We start from the raw sequence: 18,475 nt of genomic DNA, 5'->3' as shown, positions 1-18,475 counted from the left end.
CGTCATTCAGAGTATTGATGGGAGTCCTGACACAGGAGGAGGAAATGCAGCTCCTCCCACCATCCACCAGTGATCCTGGGCACTTAACCTCTGTACTGGGCACATCCAGACACCCCAATGACTCACTGTCAGCCTCCTCATCCCTCTTCCAGGCTGACGCTGACCCTGAGCTGCAGCTTCTTGCTCAGGAACAGCCGAGGGAGGGAGAGTTGGGAACAGGGAGACCTTGGTCCCTGGAAGGGGTGTCAGCAGCCTCCCTGTGAGACTGTCTCCAGAGTGAGGTGCGTTCTCCTAGCTCAGGCCACAGCCCTGTCACTGGGCTGTCCCTGTGCAGTGACAGGATCTGCTCCCTGCAGGGACATTGTCTCAGCCCCACAGCTCACACCTGTGGGAATGTGTGACCTTGGGGACCCACACAAAGATCAGGAAGTCTAAAGACTGCTCCCAGTAGCTCTTCATGCCCTTCACTTGTTTCATGGAACACTGATGAAAAAATTAGGATGGCCAAATTCTGGTCTCTTGTGGGATGAGGGCTGTTGTAGGGATGAAAGCAGCACGTGTCTGCAGGTTAGACTTGGGAGGAATCTCCAACATCTGGGCATTGGTGAACACGTAAACTCCCCAGTAGATGAGATGAAGGAACCTCAGAAGCAGTGGGTTTCCCATTGTAATGACAGGCTAAGCTTGGTTCCACAGGGACTGTGGGGGACGCATATGGGACGTGAGAGGCAGGAGGAGGTGAGTATTGAGTCCCCAGGACCCCCATTTCCCTGAATCAGGAGTTTTCTGCATCTCTCAGCCGACCCACATCACCCCACGGACAGACTCCTGCAGGGCCCTGAGATAGCCCAGCACAGCACTCAGGCAACAGCTTCCTACAGAGTCATAAGGTCAGACTCCAGGAATTTGACTGTGATGCCAGAAATTGGAAACCAACGGGTGCTTTTCATTTTTTTTAAAGAAAAAGATTTATTTATTTAAGAGAGAGAACAAGTAGGGGGAAGGGCAGAGGGAGAGGGAGAAGACCCTGCTAAGCAGGGAGCCCAATGCAGGACTTGAGCCCAAGACCCTACCAGAAGGCAGATGTTTAACCAACTCAGCCACCTAAGTGCCCCTCAAAGGTGCCTTTTGGACCAGAAAGCTTCGTGGAGGCAGCTGGGGACTCTGCTATCCTTCTCAGTCACCTGTTCTGCCTCCCAAGTGACTAACCCAGTTAGAGCCCCACGGAAGATTACATTTGCATAACTACTAAGGATCACTGCCTCTTGGGCCTGGAGGGAGTAAAAGAAGCCTGGGTGAGCCTGCCCTGCACTGGGTCTCAGGAAGCAGAGCTCTGGGCACGCCCACCATGGCCTGGACCCCTTTCCTGCTCCCCATCCTCACCCTCTGCACAGGTGCTGTCCCTGGGCCTGCCCAGCCCCTCGGCTCCCACAGGATGGAGATGGGTCTGACCTGAACCCTGAGCTCAGCCTCAGCACAACCTCACTACTGGGTCCCTAGGATAAGCCCCTGGGCCTCACACCAAGCCCTCCTCTCCTGTCTTTCAGTCTACAGGGCCTCCACTGGGCTGAATCAGCCTCCCTCCGTGTTGGTGGCCCTGGGACAGATGGCAACAATCACCTGCTCCGGACATGTCTTAGGGAAAAGATATGCATATTGGTACCAGCAGAAGCCAAGCCAAGCCCCTGTGCTCCTAATCAATAAAAATAATAATGAGCGAGCTTCTGGGATCCCTGACCGGTTCTCTGGCTCCAACTCGGGCAACACGGCCACCCTGACCATCAGTGGGGCCCGGGCGGAGGATGAGGCTGACTATTACTGCCAGTCATATGACAGAGGGGAAATGCTCACAGTGACACAGGCAGATGGGAAAGTGAGACAAATCCCCTTCTCCGTCTGAGTCATCCACTCCTCCCGTGACAGGAGGCCCATGGACAAGCAGGGAGCAATCTGGCCCAGGCCCTCATATGTGAAGTTCCCTGGCCTCCACCCCCACCCCCTGCTTACCAGGAGCTCTGCACAGGGATGGACAATGGGGCATTTGTGCTGACAGACTCAGTTGCCCTGGTCTCTGGGCCTGGGTATGAACTGGAAATCTAGGGCCTGGGTGGGGAAAGACATGGGGAGCCTTTTCTCTAGTGCGCATTATCTCTACATTCTCCGAGTGCTATGAGCCACTGTTCACACAACTGACCAGGATCAGTGTCCAAATTTCCCAGAACAGCTGAGCTGCTAAAACCCTAGGCCATAAGTGAAGACCCCTCCACCTGCATGGAACAGATGGGGACAGTAGACACGGGAGTCACCCACACTGCTCTTCAAGACTCACAAGCCCCCCACTGCTACCTGGAGCCCCTGACAGCTCACAGGGTTGCAACTTGTGGGGAAGTGCTGTTGGCCCTGAGATCTGCTGCCCCCCGATCTGTCCCTTCTCAGAGAGCCTGAGAAGAATGATGTCCTGATGCCTGGATCCCTGTCCTGCCTCATGCTCCCAGGTCCTGAGATGTCCCAGGGATAGAGCTCTCTGCAGGAAGGAGGCCTCATCTGAAGGCTCATCTCTGTGGGTTGCTCTCCTTCTGCCATAGCTGATATCCCTTCTCCTTCCAGATTTTTTACACAGGCACTTCTCCATCTCAGAGTCTGCCTCCAGGAACCCATTCTGGGGTGGCTGGCATCACTACCACAGTCCTCAGGGAACAGAGAAGGCCCCTGATATACCCATGACCTCTCGGGTTCTCTCCCCCAATCCCCAGTGTGCATGTCCAACCTCCCTGGAGATGAGATCATTTCAACTATTTTTATACAGTGAGAAAAGGACCAGACACACCAGGTGCTCTGGGTTCTGACAGACAGTTGGAGAGTCACATCCCCCCTGACGGTAATTTGGGGTGGATGGGGACAGTGTCCTCATCCTACAGAATGGCCAGAAGATATGCCACCACAGGAGACACACAATGGGTGTGGCCACAGGTCTACCCCACATCCTGCACAAAAATATCTCTTTACACACACCTGACCCAGAAATATGGACAGAAAACAATGATGTGAAATGAGTTCAGTCTGTCAATGCAACACATAAGAAGCCACCGAGTCCCCCTTGTCCACAGGAGATCCACTCAGATCCATTTGTCTAGTCTCATTCTTTCCCTCAAAGGAGGCAATGTCCACAGGAAGGACCCCAGACAAAGACACTTCTTTGGGCAAGTGCTGCACCACAGGGTCGATCCTGACCCAGAGGAATCTCAACGTGGCAATGGTTTGGATATTGTATGAATATAGGGGAGAAGCTGGTAGAGACTGTGTGCTGTGTCACCAGAGCAAGGGTGTCCACCCTGCTCCCCCACTCACAGCATAAATCTATGAGGCAGGGCCTCTGTCTCCTTCACGCTGATCCCCAGGACAGAATGTCTCCCAGACCAAAGTGGGGCTGAATGAATGTTCACAGAGTGTTCTCAGAGCCCTATATGTTGAGCAGGAGCCACCACCACACTATTTGGGCCCAGCACCCTGAGTCTGCACCAGTAAGAGGCAGTCTCTGTGTCCTATGTCCCCCAGGCACCCAGTCCTGCACCCCACCCATGACCGCCCAACAACCCAGAAGTGTGTGCTCTGAGGCCCCAGGGGCTGTCACCTCCTCAGCTGAGCTTATACCAATGTCCAGGGAGAATCTGATCACCGCCTGCCTGGTCGAGGGGCTGTCAGGGTCCATGAAGAGAAGAGTAACTTCTGCCCTGGGTCAGCAGGGCAAGAGCAGGGAACCAGGATGTGAGCAGTGGGCTCTCCATCTCCACCTGGACCAGGGACTTCCCTGGGCCTCCAGCAGCCAGTGCGGAGCGGCCATCAGGGGGCAGCAGAGATGACCTGGTGAAGCCACCTGCACAGGGGGTGAGCCTGGTATGAGGGGTTCTAACAAGAGGGGGGCTGAGTCACTGGGCCCTGAGACCTGCGGGGAAAGGTGCAGGATTTCTGCAGTATAACCTTGGACACTGAAGTGAGTTCTGACCTGTGTCTCTCAGACTCAGGGGTTTCATAGATTTGCCTCTGTCACTAGCCCAGCTCCAGGACTTCACAGCTCTCCTGCCACCCCCTTCCTGCTACATCAGTCACTGCCAGACTTAACTGAAGGTCTGGATCTGTCTCTGGCACTGAGTGCACCCTAGGGACACTGAGGCACAGCATCTATGTCCTGCCCTAGGACAACCTGCATAGTCAGAAAGCTACAACACCTACAGGGCTCACAAGACCTCCATGTGCCCTTAGCAAGAGAGAATTTTGTTGAGGCTTGATGCTCACAAACAGGGATCTGGGTAGGACACTGCACTGCCCTCAGGCTCCTCGTGTCTCCAGGTGCAAAGGCTACAGAATCTAAGGGAAGAAACCAGACCTCATTAGACACAGAGGTTAAAGCACAGTCCCTGGGTCTGAGTCTGGGTCTGCAAGGGGCTTCCCATCCACTTCCTTGTCCCTTGGGTCTCAGCCCTGCTCTCAAAGCACAAGCTCTTCAGGAGGAGCCCCTGAGCCCTGGCTGATTTGCATGACCAGCAGGTGTCTCCAGCCAGGGGATAAGAGAGGCCTGGGGGGAACCTCTGCCCAGGCTGGGACCTGGGGAGCAGAATCAGGGCGCCTCCACCATGGCCTGGAACCCCCTCCTCCTCAGCCTCCTGGCTCTCTGCACAGGTACTGAGCCCTGGTCATTCTCAGGACAGCAGCAAGGTTCTGAGACCAGCCCAACACTGACCCTGAGTCCAGAACAGGGTGCCTGGAGAGGGTAGGACCCAAATGAAAAGGCTGGAGGAGTGGAGTCTTACCACTTGCTCACACACTCTGTGAGAGCCTGAGGGGCTGACCCGACCCAGAGAAAATTAATGTTGTCTCCTTTGTTCAAAGGCTCCATCCACCAGCTATACCCACGGTACCAGGGGTGAGATTAGGGGAGGTAGAAACAGACCCCCCAGAGACTTGTTGGGCCTGAGGTCAGGCACGTGGGGTTCTCTTTGAATTGAGACCTAGAGCTGGGAACCCACCTCTCCTTTTCTCTCTTGCAGGTTCTGTGGCCTCCTATGTGCTGACACAGCCGTCATCAGTGACTGTGACCCTGAGGCAGCTGGCCCACATCACCTGTGGGGGAGACAGCATTGGAAGTAAAAGTGTTCAATGGTACCAGCAGAAGCCGGGCCAGGCCCCCGTGCTGATTATCTATGGTGATAGCTACAGGCTGACAGGGATCCCTGAGAGATTCTCCGGCGCCAACTCGGGGAACACGGCCACCCTGACCATCAGCGGGGCCCTGGCCGAGGACGAGGCTATTACTGCCAGGTGTGGGACAGTGGCACTAAGGCTCACAGCGACACAGGCAGATGGGGAAGTGAGACACAAACCCTTTCTCCCATCTGTGTCACCCTCCCCTCCACCCTGGAGGCTGTGCACAGGCTGGAGCGGGTCTGCCCCAGGCCCCCTCATCTGAGGTCCCCAGACCCTCCCTCCTACCCAGTCCTCAGCAGGTCTGCACCTGGAGGTTCAGGAGAGTATTTACAGCTCACAGCACTAAGTTTCCCTGGTTCCCTGGCCCTGGCTGTGAACAGGGGCCTGAGGGGCTGGGGAAAAAAAGACACAGGGGGACCTGGGCCAGGGGCCATGCGCCTGCATTTCCATCGCCATCTTGGGGTAATGCTCTTCCAAATGACCAGGCTGAGCGCTCCAGTGTTTCAACTGCTGAGCTCCTGACGCCCTGGGGACCTTGGTGGAGCCTTCCCTCCCTGAGTGGACCTATCAGGAGCAGGAGACATCAAGGGTCACCCACACCTCTCTTCTGGCTCACATGGCCCCCCACTGCCTGGAGCCCCTGACAGCTCACACGGGTGCAACTCGTGGGGAAGTGCTGTTGGCCCTGAGATCTGCTGCCCCAGGCTCAGTCCCCTTCTCAGAGAGCCTCAGATGAAATGATGTCCTCTTGCCTGGATTCTGGCCCTGCCTCATGCTCCCAGGTCCTAAGAGGTCCCAGGGATGAGCTACTTTGCAGGAAGGAGGCCTCATCTGATGGCTCATCCCTGTGGGTTGCTCTCCTTCTGCCCAAGCTGATATGCCTTCTCCTTCCAGATTTTTTACACAGGCACTTCTCCATCTCAGAGTCTGCCTCCAGGAACCCATTCTGGGGTGGCTGGCATCACTACCACAGTCCTCAGGGAACAGAGAAGGCCCCTGGATATACCCATGATCTCTCAGGTTCTCTCCCCCAATCCCCAGTGTGCATGTCCAACCTCCCTGGAGATGAGATCTTTTCATCTATTTTATAGAGTGAGAAAAGGACCAGACGCTCCAGGTGCTCTAGGTTGTGACAGACAGTTGGAGAGTCACATCCACCCTGATGGTGATTGGGGGAGAATCGGGACAGTGGCCTCATCCTACAGAATGGCTGGAAGATATGCAAGGACAGGAGACACACAATGGGTGCGGCCACAGGTCTACCCCACATCCTGCACAAGAATATCTCTCTACACCCACCTGACCCAGAAATATGGACAGAAAACAATGGTATGAAATGAGTTCAGTCTGTCAGTGCAACACGTAAGAAGCCACCGAGTCCCCCTTGTCCACAGGAGATCCACTCAGATCCACACAAACCACAGTCTGCAAATAAAGGGAATATCGGGTCCTTGTTTCCACCAGATAATGTGCAACTGTCCCGACACAACCACACATAAGTTCTTTCTCCCATAGGAGGATACAAGCTACGCTTCTCTCTGCTAGGGATATTGATCTCTGCCTCACCGGATTTGTCATCCTCAACATCGATACTGAGAAAGTTTGCTCCTGTGAACACACCTGATGTTAGGTGCTGATGGGCTGACACAGGTGGAGGAAACAGAAACATCTGATGACAATGTAGCCAGGTGCATTCCTGCCACAGAAGGAGAAACACTGGATCCTTCTGTCCTGCTCATTTCAGCCACTACCCTGTGCTCAGAGGGGGTCTGTAACTACTCTCCTCACCACGAACCCCACGAGCACCTTCCTTCAGAAAACACCTGAGCTAGTGATCATCCCAGCCACTGGGTGGGACTACAGCTTCCTTGGGGAATTCTGGTCCATTATCGGACCTGCTGAACTGGAATGTGGTACAGTCATGACTTTATCACAAAACCAGGAGCCCCCGGGATCCCCTGAATTCATACATACCCTTGCCTGCCCCAGGTGTGCAGAGACACCAGTTCCCCCGCGACAGCACAACTCACCCCAGCCAGTGCCCTCTCTTATCCTGACTCATCCCAGGAGGAGCTGAAAGGAGACTGGGTACACTAGGTACCCCCATAGCCAGGCAGGTAGTGTTCCCGGGGGCATCACCCAAACACAGAACACACTCGTGTAGCTGGACACAGACTATATTTTTTTAAGATTTTCTTTATTTATTCATGAGAGCCACAGAGAGAGATGCCGAAGCGTAGCAGAGTGAGAAGCAGGCTCCCTGCGGGGAGCCGGATGCAGGACTTGATCCCAAGACCCCAGGATCAGGCCCTGAGACAAAGGTAGACACTCAGTCACTGAGTCACCAAGGCTCCGGACAGAAACTAATCTTGAACCATTCTTCCCACATCAGTACAGGCTCCGAACTGAATGAAGCTCAGGTGCCCAGAGCAGGACGTTAAGGCCCTTGTCCCAGGGGCCCCTAGGGAGATAAGCAGAGGAAGTGAGATTTTCCATGGAGCATGGACCGCCACCCTGTGAGGCTCAGTGTGCACACAGTCCCCAGAGGAGGGGGGAGCCCCAGGATGCAGGTGCAGGTGGAACAGGTGAGGGAGGGTGAGGCCAGGGCATGGGTGTGTGGAAGAGCTCCCAGTGGAGCCAGTGGCACTGATCCTCTGAGGACCACACTGTGAGCAGATTCACCTGTACGCGACCGCTCCCAGCACAGGTGACAAGACCCCAGGGAGACACAGTGTGAGGCACCAGGGTAAGCTATCCTTCCCAACAGACTCCATGGGGTCAGGGCCCTGTCGTCACCTGTGTCTACATGGCTCCCTCCTTAGGGCTGGGACAGTCACTGCAGACTGAGCCTCCCTGTCTCCCTCAGACCCTCTCTCCTCGCCCCCTCTCACTTGCAGGCCCTGCCTCCCCTGACCCGAGGCTGACATTCACTCCGTGTCCATCACCCTGGGCGGGCACAGGATCCTCTGCTCAGGGAATGAGCTCAGGCGTGAACATGCCTCTCTGCCCAGCAGTAGCCAAGCCCGTCCCCCAGCCGGTCGTACACACATGAGTGACCATCCAAGCCCGATTCTGAAGCTGTAACACGGGGCCTGGCCCCACTGAGGACGAGCAGACTGAGGGCCAGGAGAGAGCTGACCCCTGATGTGACAGTTACTGTGGCAATGGGAGCACCCATCAGTGACGGAGGTGACACAGAAGGTTGGGCGGTGGGACACACACCCTCCTCCGTGGACCTGCTCTCCCTCTCTCCTGCCCTCTGAGCAGCTGCTGGTCAGGCCTCAGGATCAGGTGTCCTCCCTGGTCCCAGACCCACCCCTGAAGGGAGGAGACTCTTGCAGGCTCTCTGCCCTCCCCCTTCCCCTCCTTTTTCACCCCTCGGCCTCTCAGGGGACAGGTTCAAAACTTATCCAGTGCAAAGCTGGCTCTCTTGTCTCTAGAGACTTTACATCATACATCATGTGGGCGCAGAGGTCACCACGTGTCACTCAGGAGGGGAGAAAGGTGTCTCAGACAGCACGGTCTGGCGGGAATCCTCTTCTCTGGGTGCAGGTGGCCTGGATGGGCCCCAGGGGCTGCGTCACCTCTGAATCTTGGGTGAAGGGTGCCCACATCATTCAGGGCTGCCTGGGGCTTCCTGAGAGGGATACACATCCCTGCCGCCCCAGGCCCTTCTCCCCTGGGGTTTTATAGAATCTGTGGAGGAAGTGCAGACACTACCTGGGGGCTACCTGGGGACTTCCTCCTGCACCACTGTCCTCCCCGGGCCCAGGGCTCATCACCTGCACCAGCTCAGGTCTGACCCACATGGACTCACACCCATGACCAGGTGACCCTACGTGGTGGCCATGCCTACATTCGGGGCACTTCTGTCCTGCTTAGGGCAAAGACCTTCTTCCAAGACTTGAATAGAACTTTTACATAAATGGAATTTCTCTTCATGATTCTTTGAATTGTTGTTTTGAAGTTGATGTGTACACAATTACTTGAGGTTCAAATGACAGTTGAGGAATTTATTAAAAGGGAAGAGCAGAAACTTCCCCTATTTCCACTCTGACTCTTCAGAGGGACACCTTCCTGGGAGTGAGAGACACAGGACAGAAAATCATTTTCCCCTCACTCATAAAAGAATGGCAGGTACAATTGGAATCCTCCCTCTAAAAATTACTTACTAACCTGATGAACTAGAAAGTCAGTCTTAGGGGCAGCTCGGGTGGCTCAGCGGTTTAGCGCCGCCTTCAGCCCAGGGCCTGATCCTGGGGACCCAGAATTGAGTCCCACATTGGGCTCCCTGAACAGAGCTTGCTTCTCCCTCTGCCTGTGTCTCTGCCTCTCTGTCTCTCATGAATAAATAAAATCTTAAAAAAAAAAGAAAGAAAGAAAGTCGGTACTAGATTGGAATCTCTTGCCAGAAATAATCATTCCAGAGATTTTTCAGGTTAAAGGATGGTGGAAAGTTTCCTCTAGAGAATTATCATCTGGGGATTCTCTCCATAGTTTCTCAACAACAGGACAGTTATTGGGTGGTGCCTCCCTGGTCCCCAGGTGGCCCTCTGACCACTTGCCAGCGTCTCCAGTAGGCAGCTGGCAGACTGAGAGGAAGAAGCTCAGGACCTGGAACATTCTGGCTGAGGTTATCCCACCTCCTCTCAGCCTGGGCAGTCATTATCACCTGGTGGAGGGACCGCGGCTGCCATGCCCGTGCCAGCACCTGCTCCTCTATCTGCCTCTCCAGGGACCTGGGACCTGCTCTCCCTCCCCTCCTCCCTTCCCTGTCAGGTGCACCCCTCTCTCCTGTTCCTGCTCAGCTCAGCCAGGCTGTAGGGGGTTGGGGAAAGAAGTGACAGGTCATCCACGAGGGACCCCACTCAGGGACACAGGAGGCACGTGGTGTCTCTGCACAAGTCCAGGATGTCACGCTTCTCCAGCCCAGCACATTCCTGCTAAAACCCAGTCACTGTCTAACCTTGCTCAGGACTGCATCTTTCCCAGGAACTGAGTGCACACTGGGGATACTGAGCCACAGAATCGATGACCTGCCCTAGAGGCTCTCCCTGGGACATCACATACAGCATCTCCATGGCTCCTTCAAAATTCCATGTATGCCTTGCCAGTGAAGAATTTTTGAGAATGGGGAAAATTAACAAAGCTGGAAACCACAAATGCTGGAGAGGATGTGGAGAAAGGGGAACCCTCCTGCACTGTTGGGAATGTGAACTGGTGCAGCCACTCTGGAAAACTGTGTGGAGGTTTCTCAAAGAGTTAAAAATAGATCTGCCCGACGACCCAGCAATTGCACTGCTGGGGATTTACCCCAAAGATACAGATGCAGTGAAACGCCGGGACACCTGCACCCTGATGTTTATAGCAGCAATGTCCACGATAGCCAAACTGTGGAAGGAGCCTCGGTGTCCATCAACAGATGAATGGATAAAGAAGATGTGGTCTGGGATGAGCACTGGGTGTTATTATGTATGTTGCAAACTGACACAATTAAAAATAATTTATTATTTAAAAAAATAAAAATAAAAAATAAATTAAAAAAAGAAGATGTGGTCTATGTATACAATGGAATATTCCTCAGCCATTAGAAATGACAAACACCCACCATTTGCTTCAACGTGGATGGAACTGGAGGGTATTATGCTGAGTGAAGTAAGTCCATCGGAGAAAGACAAACAGTGTATGTTCTCATTCATTTGGGGAATATGAATAATAGTGAAAGTGAATAAAGGGGAAAGGAGAAAAAGTGAGTGGGAAATGTCAGAAAGGGAGACAGAACATAAAGACTCCTAACTCTAGGAAACGAACAAGGGGTGGTGGAAGGGGAGATGGGCGGGGGGTGGGGGTGACTGGGTGACGGGCACTGAGGGGGGCACTTGACGGGATGAGCACTGGGGGTTATTCTATATGTTGGCAAATTGAACACCGATAAAAAATAAGAAAGAAAGAAGAAGGAAAGAAGAGAAAGAAAGAAAGAAGAAAGAAAGAAGAAAGAAAGAAAGAAAGAAAGAAGAAGAAGAAAGAAAGAACGAAAGAAAGAAAGAAAGAAAGAAAGAAAGAAAGAAAGAAAGAAAAAAGAAGAAAGAAAGAAAGAAAAATAAGAATTTTCTTCAAATTTGGATACAAACAGGGATCAGAGTGGAAACTGCATTGACCTAAGAAGCCTATGATCACCCAGAAGCAAGGATCAGACAATATCTGAAGAGGAGATTTCAGAACCATGTAGAGGATGAGCAGGTGAAGTCCAATCCCCTGAGCTGTTGTTAGGTCTGCAGGGCCCCACCTTCCTCTCCCTGTCCCCTGTGGCTGAGCCTTCTCTGAAACCACAAAGCTCCTCAGCAGTAGCCTCTGAGCCCCAGATTATTTGTATACCCTGCAGGTGCCTCCAGTAAGGGGATAAGAGAGGCCTGGGAAGGAATGCGCCCAGCCTAGGCCCTCAGGAAGCAAATCAGGGCACCTCCACCATGGCCTGGACCCTTCTTCTCCTTGGATTCCTGGCTCACTGCACAGGTGCTGAGCCCAAGCTCACACCACCCAGATCCCAGAACTGCCCCAAGCCTGGTCCTGACACTGAGCTCAGCAGCCACTGCCTGTGGGGGGCAGGATGCTCATGACCCTGCTGCAGGATGAGGGGTTGGAGGGTGAAATCCCCCCACTGTGCTCACTGACTCCATGTGAGGCTCTGAGGGACAGCATCTGGCCAGGGAAAGGGCCTCAGGGTTCTTATTTGTTCAAAGGCTCATCCACCAGCCCAGTGGCCCAGGGGCTAAGACTGATGGGAAGGGGTGTCCTGTGCCCAGAGTAGCCCTAAACCCCAATCCAGGTCAGGCAGGTGGAGACTTCCTAAGATGAGACATGAGTTTGCAAGCTCACTTCTCATTTTCTCTCTTGCAGGTTCTGTGGCCTCCTATGTGCTGACTCAGTCACCCTCAGTGTCAGTGACCCTGGGACAGACGGCCAGCATCACCTGTAGGGGAAACAGCATTGGAAGGAAAGATGTTCATTGGCACCAGCAGAAGCCGGGCCAAGCCCCCCTGCAGATTATCTATAATGATAACAGCCGGCCCTCAGGGATCCCTGAGCGATTCTCTGGGACCAACTCAGGGAGCACGGCCACCCTGTCCATCAGTGAGGCCCAAACCAACAATGCGGCTGACTATTACTGCCAGGTGTGGGAAAGTAGCGCTGATGCTCACAGTGACACAGACAGATGGGAAATGAGACACAAACCCCTTCCCCATTTGTGTCACCCTCCCCTCCAGCCTTGGAGGCCTGTGCATAGAGCATGAGCAGGTGGACCTCAAGCCCCAGGTCTGATATCCACAAGCCTCAGTGTCCTCCCTGCCTGGCAGGTCGGCTCTGCACAGATGTGTGAGGGATGACACAGAAATTCCCAAGGCCAGGAGAGTCCACCTGTTCGAAAGAGGCGGAGTCATGACTGATCATGTTCAGTGCAGACGTAGATGACACTTGAACTGGGCCACATCTCACTTCTGGAGAAGAGAACCACAATCAGCATCTGAGAGTAAAAATGCTCACGATGATGACACTGAGAACGATTAGATGGTGTAAAAGGGAAGATTAGCAAACTGCACGATGTTGAAATAATAACTATTCAAAATGAAATAAGATCTCAAAATGCCTGAAAGAAATGGGCAGAGCCCCAGTTGGTTGTGGGGCACCTCGTGCAGTAAGAGTCATCTACGAAGCACCCAGAGAGAAGGTGCATGTCACATGCAGATGAATAAATATGGTAACGGAGCTTCTTATTATGTGCACGGCAGGGAGCAAGACACTGGCAAAATACTCTTTAAAAGAAAGCTATTAAATTATGTATCTGTAACAGAGAAAAATCTCTCAACCTGAAATTCGTTCTCCAGGGAAAATATCTCTCAACAGTGAAGCAAGATAGAGTTTTCAGACTACACAGTTTTATAGAATTGGTCACCCACAGACCCTGTGACAGAGAGTGACAGACACCCCTCGGACAAAAGAAGAGTCTATCAGAGAACAATGTGACACCACACAAAGGAATGAAAAGCATCAGCTATGAGAACTCCATGGATAAACGTAGAAACATCTGTCTCATATTCTTGTCTCTGGATAATAACTGTGTGAAGCCAAACATAAGAACAAGATGCCCTGGCTGGTGATGACTCTCAAAATAACACACATGAGCAGCATAGCACACTACTGGGGGGTGGGGTGAGACGAACACATTAAAGTAATTTTATGCTCTATGTGAAGAGATATAAACTCACTGGAAGGTAGACTTTGGGAAGGTAGATTGGTTCTGTAAACCCTAAAGCAACCACTAAAATAAACCCTTTCGAGAACAAAGATGTGTATCTAATGAGGTACCTTCCTTTGGGTTCTCCAGACAGAACCAGCAGGAGATGCACACAGTTGACCCTTGATCAACACAGGTTTGAATGGCTTGAGTCCAGTTACTTCCAAAGGTTTTACACAACAGTAAATGTATTTTCTCTTCCTCATGGTTTTCCCCAAAATCTGTATGTTTTATTCCCATAAGATAGCCATGGGGTGGCGGGGGGGCAGTGCTGAGCAGCCAGACAGCTGGAGGGACATTCATAGAGGGTGCCTGCCTCTCCAAGGTCTACCCCACAGCAGAGGCCTGGTTTCAGGGAGACAGTAAGGGCCATCCATGGAATGCTCCAAGGGGCAGTGGCTTAGAGAGGGGGCACATGCCTGTGAAGCTGTGGGAAGCAGGGAAAGTCTTCCTTTACTACCAGGGACCTTCCATGGCACAGACTGTGTCACTACACAGCCTTCTGGTCAATATGGAACTTGGGAAAGGTCCATTTGATGGCATTTCTCAGCCTGCCCCATCTGTTGGCTGGGCTTCCATCCCCTTCCACAGTGGGTGGGTGACCTCCCTATTCACACAGATCTTGCTGTACTCAAGGAATTTGACCTTAGAGCCAGAGGCAAAGTCTTCCATTTGCACATGACTCCCTGGCTAGGCCTCTCTCACTGGTCACAAGGCAAGGACAGGCTCCATGATCCACACTCAGCATAGGGGGATACCAGGTGCAGGAGCTGAGTGGAGTTCACATCTGTTTTGTCACAATGTTAGGACATGTTGGTGGCGATGCCCAGGTACTTACACACATCAGCCATGTGCCCATTGATGTCCTTGCCTGAGAACTGGGGTGAGCACAGCACCCATCCTGCTGGAAACTGACATGGTGATGGCTGGGCAGGGCTGCCTTGGCCCAACACACCAACGCTATCCATCCTGATATCCCTAATGTTCTTCACAGCAATTTTTTCCTTGACTTACTGTTTTGAGACAATACAATATAAAATACATATGCAAAATCTGTGTTGATCTACTGTTTATGTTGTCAGTAAGGTTTCATGGCCTCCAATGTACTGACACAGCCACCCTTGGTGTCGGTGAACCTGGGACAGAAGGCAAGCATCACCTGTGGAAGAAACAGCATTGAAGATAAATATGTTTCATGGTCCCAGCAGGAGCCAGGCCAGGCCCCCATGCTGGTCATCTATTATAGTACACAGGAAACCCTGAGCGATTTTCTGCCTCCAGCTCCAGCTCAGGGTACACGACCACCCTGACCAACAGCGGGGCCTAGGACAAGGACGAGGCTGGCTATTACTGTCAGTCCTATGACAGTAGTGGTACTCCTCACAGTGACAGGCAGATGGGGAAGGGAGACAAAAACCCCTTCCCTGTCTGTGTCACCCTCCCCTCCAGTCCCCAGACCTCCCTAGTCACTGACCCTTCAGGCAGCACCTAGAGAGGGTATATCAGGGTTGACTGGGGCTCCCAAAATTGGGCCTGAGTATGTTTGGAAATGGAGGAACCAGGTGGAAGGGCAAACAGAAAGAAACATCCATCCATGTAAAGACGTCTTTATCCCTGCATTTCCACATGGTGGTCATAGGCTGCTCCTTTACCCCACTGACCAGGACACGAGCCCATAATTTCCAGCTCAGCTGAGCTCCAGAAGCCTTGCCACCATGGCAGCTGGGATTCTGAGTTGAGCAGACCAATACATTACTCACTGTGTTGTTACCCCTCTTCTGAGCTCACACATCTGTCCACCACTGCTGGAGACCCTGGCAGGTCACAGGGCTGCTCCTCACTGGGAAGTGCTCTTGTTTCAGAAAAATGACTCCTGAGGTTTCTGCCCCTTCTCAGAGAGATTCAATTAAATGATGGCCTGAGCCCAAGATCCCAAGGCCCTGCCTCAGGGTCAGAAGTCCAGGAAGGTCCCGGCTTTAGAGCCCCCTGCAGGAAGGAGGCCTCATCCGATGGCTCACTCTCTGTGGACCCCTGCTCCTAAAACCCAGTCTGGCCTCCCTCCACCCTCCCAGATTTCCTACACATGCGCTTCTCCATCTTGGAGTCTGCTTCCAGGAACCTGATTCAGGATGGCTGGCATCTCTGACACAGTTCTCAGGGAACTGAGGAGGCCACTGTATACACACAAACTCTGGTTTGGCCCCTCCCAAACCCCGTTACATGTGTCAAAATCAGCAACAGATCAGTTCATTCCTTGTATTTTTAAACAATGAATGGGTGACGGGCACTGAGGGGGGCACTTGACAGGGCGAGCACTGGGTGTTATTCTGTATGTTGGCAAATTGAACACCAATAAAAAAATAAATTTATTATTTAAAAAAAAGAAGCAGACACACTAGGTGCTCTGGGTTCTGACAGACAGCTGGAGAGTCACATCCATCCTGACAGCAAATGAGGGACATTGAAACAGTTGCCTCCTTCTACAAAGTGGCCTGAAGATGCACAACCACAGGAGATGCACAATGAGTGCTGCCTTACATCTACCCCCCACATCTTGCACAAGATTCTCTCTTTAAACCCACCCAACCCAGAAATGTGGACAATTCTGTGGACAATTCTGTGGATACAGCCAGCCCGTCAATATCGACACTTCATAAGCCCCCATGGTCCACCCCTCATCTACGTGAAATCCACCCTATCCAAGCTAACCTAACTAAATAGAATATTGATAACCTTGCTTCCACCTAAATGATGCATTTTATCCAATGAAAAATTACAAACATGCTCAGCCTTTCCCCACAAGAGGATACAAAATATACTGTGGTCTGTAGTGATAGTTATTTTTGACCCAACTGATTTGATATCATATGACTTCTATATTGAGACATAAAGTTAACTGTGTTAACTCATCTGATGTTGGACAATAATGGAATGAGATAGAAGAATAGAACAAAAGCATATTATTAATATATATCCTAACATATTCATGTCACCATAAGGAAAAAAACACTTGCTCCTTGCATCAGGCTCATTTCTGCTACTACATTGTGGTTACTGTGGTGTCTGTAATTACCTTCTTCACTGGCCACTCCATATGCCCTTGCCGTCAGCAGATACCTGAGCTTGTCATCATTCCTGCCAGTTGGGATCACCAAACCTTCACTCTGGAAGATCTGTCCATTATCAGACCTGCCGAATTGGCTTGTGGTGAATTTATGACTGTAATCACGGCCCCAGGTATATTAGGGGATCTCCTGAATCCATACACACACCTGCTTACCCCAGATGGGTAGTAGAAAACCAATTCCCTCTTGGTAGTCGCCATGAATCACGGCAGCCAGTGTCCCCTACTTTCCCAGTGCCCCACTGCAAGGAGGAGCCAGGAAGGGCCATGGCACACTCTTAACCAGCAGTGGGGCACAGTTAAGCAGAGCACAGAATGCCAGGGATGAGAAGGGAACATTTTGTTGGTGGCTTACTGGGGATAAGAGTGAGTCTGTCACTCCCATTTCCACTCCAATTCCTAGACCCATGAATCCTGACCAGGGAGAAGCAAAACCACACAGGTCTAATGCATGACCTACTGAAAGCATATACAGCATCCCAGAGGACATGACATGAGGCCCTCAGCGATTGCCATGGCCCAGAGGAGCAGCAGAGATCACCTGGCTGGCCATCTGGTGATGGAACGGGCCTGGCATCATGGCTTCAAACATGCAAACCGTGACCTGAGATCTGAAGGAAAAGGTATCCATCCTCCTTCTTGAGTGTCATGTTTGACACTAATGTACAAAATCTTTTGGCTCCTTCCTATTCTGATCCAGATCTTGCAGTAATTACCCATTTCTCTGGCACAGTATTGGGACTTCAATATCCTACACACACCCCAGTGGTGCCAAACCTCTTGAAAGTCTATAAAACCCACTACCTCTGAGAACACATATCCCACCCACCCCAGCTCCCCCACCTCCCACCCACCCCTCTTTGCTCTGAGAGCCTCCCAACCAGCCACAAGGAAAATTTCCTCCTTTCCTCCCTCTCTAGGGGGCTGATGCCAAACACTTTTTCTTTTTTTTTCTTTTTCTTTTCCTTTTCCTTTCTCTTTTCCCATTCCAAGGATACAGCAGTTATTCAGGAACCATTACTCAACCTCATAAATTACATTAACTATTTTTATCGCTTAATGCATTTTTGCTAGCAATGAAATTAAAAATATAATTTTAATTTCACATGAGGTATTCATATAATTCACAACCAAATTTCATTCTCTTTTACTCAAATCTTATCTTCTGAGCACAATATGTGTCCCTCCCCCAACACACATCAGAGATACTGAGAAATGATGCCTCCTACCTGACCAGGAGCTCATGGCCAAGGGCAGGTACTTGCAGCACCTCTATGGGCCTTTAATATGTGCACCTAGCAAGGGAGGAACTTTATTCAGATTCAGGTGTTCACAGTTCACAAACTGCGGTCTGCAGTAAGATGCTGCCCCTAAGTACTCAGGATTTCCCTGGAGTGGGGACATGGAGGGTGACTACCCTGGGGCCTGGGAGTGTCAGAGGAGACAAAGGTTTCTGAAGCTGAAACTAGGGGCGGACCATGTGGCTTCTATCACAACACAACATTGGGTGAGACACTTAGAAGTCCTGGATGATATTAACCACCCCCCATCTGAGCCAGAATGGAACAGAGGAAAGTCCTGGGTGCCCAGGACTATCTCAGCATTACCACAATGACTATGTGACCACCAGGAGAAGGAGGATCCCCTGAGCTGAGGGTGGAAACTACGAGGGACACTTCTCCCCTCTCTGTGCCCCTTGACGCTAAGCCGTTTCTTCTCTGAAACCACAAGTTCCTCAGCAGCAGCCCCTGAGCCCTGGCTGATTTGCATGACCAGCAGGTCTGTCCTGCAAGGGGATAAGAGAGGCCTGGGAGGAACTTTGCCCAGTCTCAGGCCTTGGGAGCAGAATCAGGGCA

General features: G+C 51.9%; 1 protein-coding gene across 1 annotated transcript in view; it reads left to right on the top strand.

Annotated features, from left to right (window-relative positions):
* Positions 1–4,631: 4,631 nt before the first annotated feature.
* Positions 4,632–18,475, top strand: part of LOC129507641 (immunoglobulin lambda-1 light chain-like) — a 62,820-nt gene continuing 48,976 nt past the window's right edge. Inside the window, exons 1-2 of the mRNA XM_055322173.1 lie at positions 4,632–4,677; positions 12,100–12,402. Coding sequence (XP_055178148.1) covers positions 4,632–4,677; positions 12,100–12,402 — 349 coding nt within the window. The remainder of the gene's footprint in view (positions 4,678–12,099; positions 12,403–18,475) is intronic.

The sequence above is a fragment of the Nyctereutes procyonoides genome, unplaced genomic scaffold (assembly GCF_905146905.1).
Source record: "Nyctereutes procyonoides isolate TBG_1078 unplaced genomic scaffold, NYPRO_anot_genome, whole genome shotgun sequence".
In the NCBI taxonomy this organism is placed as follows: Eukaryota; Metazoa; Chordata; class Mammalia; order Carnivora; family Canidae; genus Nyctereutes; species Nyctereutes procyonoides.
This window is presented reverse-complemented; position numbering and strand designations above follow the sequence as displayed.